Source organism: Numenius arquata, chromosome 3 (genome assembly GCF_964106895.1).
Source record: "Numenius arquata chromosome 3, bNumArq3.hap1.1, whole genome shotgun sequence".
Lineage (NCBI taxonomy): Eukaryota > Metazoa > Chordata > Aves > Charadriiformes > Scolopacidae > Numenius > Numenius arquata.
The window spans coordinates 12409205-12414846 of record NC_133578.1 but is presented as its reverse complement, the minus strand read 5'-3'; the positions used below and the strand labels follow the sequence as shown (position 1 = coordinate 12414846).

Genomic DNA, 5642 nt, shown 5'->3' with positions numbered 1-5642 from the left:
GCCTCCGCCCGCTCTCAGCCTACGGCCGGGCCGCGGGGCGGGGCCGCTCCGCCTCCCCCGCCGCCGCCATCTTGGAGGCGGGCAGGGCGCCGTGGGCAAGCGCCGGCCCTCCCGCCAGGTAGCGGGGGGGAGGAGCCCCCGGGTGCGGTGCCCGAGGGATGCGCGGGGTCGCGGCCGGATCCTCCGGTGCCCGCGGAGGGGAGCTGGGAAACGTGAAACCGGGAGCGACGGCGGGTGGATGGGGCATTTCCCCTCACGGCAGCGCTGCCCGATGGGCACGGCCGGGCCTGGCGCCGCCCCGCCCGCGGGTAAACCACATTTTCGGTCATGGTTGAAAAACAGGCTAAAAATGCCCCTCTGCGGTCTCACTCCTGCAGCAAGAAATAGGGCTGTCATTTCCTTAGAGAAATTAATAGCGTTGGTTTTCAAGGTAAGGTTATTTTAGGAATATTTAGTAGGTTTTCATTACTTTTATAGTTTAATAAGCCGCTGAAGCCAAGCGCAGCCGGAGCTGTAACTCATTTTCTGCTGAAGTTTTATACAATAGCAAAAACCTGGATAGCAACGCAAATTCCAGCATCGTCTTTAGGGGAGGCAGAACTAGAACTACCTTTCCAAAGAGCTGCAATGAAAGGATGAAAATCAAGACATACTATTTTTCCTACAGAAATTGCAAATACTCAGTGGAGTTACTTCTCAGCTTCCAGAAATAGTCCTCAATTTATTTTTCATGCTGGTTATGGTGCAGGTGCAGAATAACAGCAAAAAGCCTCCCGCCCAGCAAATCCTGCTTTCATGTAGGTATTTATGTGGCGTAATAAATTCATGGCGTTGCATGCACATCTCTTGCAGTCAATAGGGCTCAAAACTCAAAGATGATTTATGAGAATTACATTTTAAACAGCAACTTCAGTGCAACTTTCCACTAAGGAATCCAAGAAATTTTAGAGAAACAGGTGATTCCTTATTCATGTACGCAGCTAAAAAATTTTCTACATTTGAAACCCGGCACTCGCTGCAGAGGAGCGAGCTGTGAAGTCCTGTGCTGACTTCCTCGTGAGCAAGGGGAAACAGCGACAGAGAAGTCTTTGCATGCCACGCAATTAGCAAAGGTCTCTTCATCAACCAGAAATGCACACGGGATGCTTGGGTAGTTGCACAGGCCTGTAATTAAGTGAATTAAGTTTTTTCAAATCCAGAAACCCAAGTAGAGAAAACCAGTGGCCAGTCCCAAATTTTTCATGTATCTGGAGAAGACTGAATTTTGTACAAAAGAAATAGAAGAATTAAGTGGTGTGTCTTGGGCAGTACCCACGTCGTGCCTACCCTCTGCCACTGGGCATTGTCTCAACTCTCCCACACCCCACGAGTGGCTCTCTGCAAACATTACACGAGCAAGACAAGGTTTATAGGAAGAGGTAATACCTTTTATTAGACCGATTAGGATGGCTGGCAGAATTAGTCAGGGTTTCAAGTACATAGAATTACTTTTTCAGCGGAAACAGAATAATCTTCTATTCTTCAAGCGAAACAAAAAAGTCAAGGTGAAATGCAGGTTGGAGTCAGTTGCTCAGAGCTGAATTATATAAATGTATCGCGTAATTTTTGAAGTAGAGGTCAGTGTTTCCTGCAGACTAGAAGGGATGATAATAGGAGGCAGCAGGGAGATGGTAAGCTAGTTAGATCCTTGGGGAAGAAGAAAAATAGGCAGTTTATAGCCCGTGGGACACTGAAGGACTGGTAAAGGAGGAGAGGGAAGGGAAAATGTGTGCGGGAACAGCCATACTGAGTCTGTGGGTGCTGATACCCAGTATGTGTCCCCACAGACCCTGCTGTGCCCACAGACCCCACCATCAGGTCCGGACCTTCTACTGCTTCATGCACGTGCCCACCTGAAGGGAAACCAGCTCCCAATGGATAAAGTTAGGTACGTTCACAGGAGAGCAGAGCACCTCTTGCAAAGATGACTGAAGATTTGCTCAAGAAACGTGTTGCTACAAGGATGTTTCAGAGTCTTTGCTTTCAGGATTTTCTGCGTGGTCCTGCATGTGTTGGACTCCACGTTAGAAGAAGTCTGCACACAGGCAGCACAAGCGTATTTGCTAAATATATTCAGCTTTAAGCTTTCTAGGAGCATTGGTGTAAGTACACATCTACATCTAGACTTCCCTGATTTTTTTCTCTTGCTCTTACAATCTTTCTGAACTAAACATTTCCCCGCCATAAGGGAATTCTCAGCTGTAAAAGAAAACTCACAGCTGCCGTGGTGCCCCATCCACGTTTACGCTTCTGTTCCCTGTGAAGGACGCGATGGGGCTGGAGACGTGGGGCAGAGCAGGTGGTGTCAGCCCCGGGGTGACACTGAGGCAGAGCAGCCTCCGCACCCCGCGAACCTGCGCTGACGGGGTGGGGGACGCCCAGCAGCACCACAAAGATCAAGGGGGTTTCACTGTTGCCACTGTTGTCATCCATTTTTGGGCTGAGGAGCTCTCAGGACAGAGCAGGAGAAGAAGGCTGTTATTGCTACGCTTAGCCCAGGTGAACGCGGTGACGCCTGCAACAGAGTATACAAGGAGCGTGCTTTGTGGTATTATTTATTTAGGAACTGTGAGTAACTACAGCCGTAGCGTTCTCATCTTTGCAATTCTGATGGTTTAACAAACTGGGAGAACAGTAGCATATTTTTATTAAGGTACAAAATACACCCCGTTGTTGCCTAAAACATTTAAAAAAAAAAACCAAAACGTGAGAAAAGCTCTGTATGCTCTAAATCAGATTCGAAACCTTTCTGTATAAGGAATTGTGGCAATACTGTGTTTAGTATAACGAGGTTTTTATCAATTGAAAATTAAGAGACATGCTGGCAATCTGAACTTAGCAACAGAGAGTAAAGCAGTTAAAAACCATCGTGTCATCCACATCAGTGGAGCTTTGAATGTAGAAGAGCAAATCATATGAAACACATACACAACTAGGTAATATCAAACAACCTAAGGCTGATATTGTACACACCTGTATTAAAGTACACTGACTACTTAATGGTGAGGTTTTAAGGTAATGGTTGTTTTGTTTTTTTTTAAAAGAGGTAACCTTTGAAATGCAAACGGTTGCACTTTACACACAAAAAGTGGAAAACAAAAAGAATCACTTTTGGAATGATACATAGATATAAGACACACTGGTTTTGGATTATGCATATCACCTTGCAGCTTCTGATATTACCTCTGAACAGCAACAAAAAAAAAAAATAATTAAAAAGTGCCAATACTGTGAAAGGAAAGCAAAGTTACTAAATCTGAGTGCATTAACCATGTCTGAGAAAAGAAAAAAAAAAAAACACAACAACACTGGGTTTTGGATTTCTTTGTTTTGTTTTGTTTTTCTGCATTTTTAAAAAATGCAACAGCCTTAATGGTGCAGGTTCATGACAAAAACAAGACAGTCAAGCTCATAAGGTAGAAATAGGTCCTATATAGGTTAAGACTCTTTGGAAACTGCTAAGTATAAAGGAGTTTGTAATCCAGGCTACTATCTTTTTGGCTACTCCAAAAATCTGTGGGAGTTTCCAGCTTATCATCAGTTGAAATCTGTTTTGCAATTGCCAAATAAATGCAAGTAGAACTTTAACTAACCTGGGATTCCATTCACACACATGCACAGAGAAGTCGCTGATTGTGCAATAACCTGTTTTTTTTTTTTTCACAGCAGCATATACATGAATCACAAGTCATTATTAGACTGACCAGAACACCAGAAAATATTCTCCCTCTTTGTGTTTTCAGTCTGTTTCTTAAGTCGGCAGCTGTCACAGCACGGAAGTGGCAGGTTCTATAAGGGAAAGGTGACAAGGTGTGATCCGCTGGTTAAAAGCAAGATCAGAAGTATCTCAGGAAACCACCTGGGTGTTTCACTTCAGCCAGTATTACAACGGCACCAACAGCGCACTGAGAAAGGGCAGTAGTTTTAAGTTTGGACTGTGAAATTCTGTTTAAAACAGATGTGAAATGAACCATACCAAGGTACAAATTGCAACGCTGGCTGTGTCAGACCTTCCCCTATAGCAGGTACTGCTCGGGGAGCAGCCTCTTTCTTTAGGACTGGAGAGATTCCCTGTGTGTCTGGCAAACCGCTCCTTGTTAAGTAGATCTTGGGGCACCAGCTTAGCTGCAGGAAAGTGACGGGATAGAGCAATGAGCTCAGGAAATAGACTGCTTTTCTTTCAGACGTTCAGAATTTAACTGTAGAATTGTTTTCCGTACATTTGATTTTAAAAATTGACTGGGCAACTTAGTCGATGACTTGCTTAAAGTAAATCCAATCAAGCGAGCAATTTAAAATTGCCTGCTGATTTGAATTAATGCCCGTACATAAAGCAAACAGGTATCAACTGATCATGCTGAAAAAAACAACCCCCCAAAGACCTACGTATCACACAAGGTGCTTTTGATAACTTGGCTTTGATAACTGAGCCTTATATGGAGAGTCTTTAAATATATTTTTTTCAATTTTTTTCCTTTGAGCCTTGTTTCATTCTTCCTCCTCCTCATCTTCATCTTCTTCTTTTCCTTCCATCGTTTCCACAAGGAGTTCTGCGGTGCACGTGGCTTCCCCGAGGCTGTTAACAGCTTTGCAGGTGTATTTGGCATCATCGTCCCCACAAACTTCAGCAATAGTCAAAGAACAGTTCCCCTCCTCATCATAATCTATCTGGAAGTGACGGGACTCCTTGACGGGCTGATCATCTTTGTACCACATCACCTCAGGGTCAGGATAGCCTGCAAGAGCAGGGAGAGAACGGCAATTGCAATGAACGAGCATTAACTAATCCGGAATTACTCTAAGCTTTAACTACACGTCTGCGTATGGACATGCCAACGTGTTGATATACAAATATTCCATCGAATTCTATTTAAAATAAATGTAGATGATCTGAGGCGTTTTTACTTCACATCTACCTGGAACAACTTTATTATGAATAGCAAAAGATTGAAAGTTAGCACTGAGGTACTCCCTAGGTTGCGCTTTGCACTACTTTAGCAGTGGCTGCAGACAGCTTTCTCTGTGCCTCGGACGTCAGCCAGCGAGGGACTCTTAGCAACATATTTGAGGCTTACCTTATGGTGCAGCTTTTGTGGAAACCACAGTTCCCAACAGCGAGATTTAGAATTTCACAGGTAAGGTGTTCTGGGCTACAACTACAATTTGATATCCTCCTCGGGTTGCTTTGTTGTGGCTATTCTGAATTTTCCTCCTCCTAATCTGCTCCTTACACAGCAGCCTGTCCTGCACGGTGACTGTGGCACTCCCATTTCCTGTTTGTGTTTGTCAGGATAAGCGAGGGGGTCTCGGAAAAGCATTTTGATTCTGCATCTCAGCAGGAGTTTTGGAGCCTTGTGTGAAGCCAATGGCTGTGCTGTACTGGAAGCACCCAGGGCAGGGCTGTACGATGCACGCTGGAGAACAATCCCTTATACAGTACTCTTGGCTGCTAGGACAAATTGAAGGCTTGTCGCCTCAGCCAAGTTTTGGACTGTGACGGGAGGGTGACTTCCCACTGGGCAGAAATACAGTGCAGGAATCCCTAACAGACAGCGAACATTACAGCGATACACTGGAGAGTCTGGAACATCAGCCCTGGTACA

The 5642-nt window shown here is 44.9% G+C and overlaps 1 protein-coding gene across 2 annotated transcripts in view; it reads right to left on the bottom strand.

Annotated features, from left to right (window-relative positions):
* Window positions 1-2579: 2579 nt before the first annotated feature.
* MYLK (myosin light chain kinase) overlaps window positions 2580-5642 on the bottom strand; it is a 218319-nt gene continuing 215256 nt past the window's right edge. For both annotated transcript variants that reach the window (XM_074145668.1, XM_074145670.1), the window contains one exon: window positions 2580-4775. In XM_074145668.1, the coding sequence (XP_074001769.1) occupies window positions 4528-4775 (248 nt within the window). In that variant the 3' untranslated portion in view covers window positions 2580-4527. The remainder of the gene's footprint in view (window positions 4776-5642) is intronic.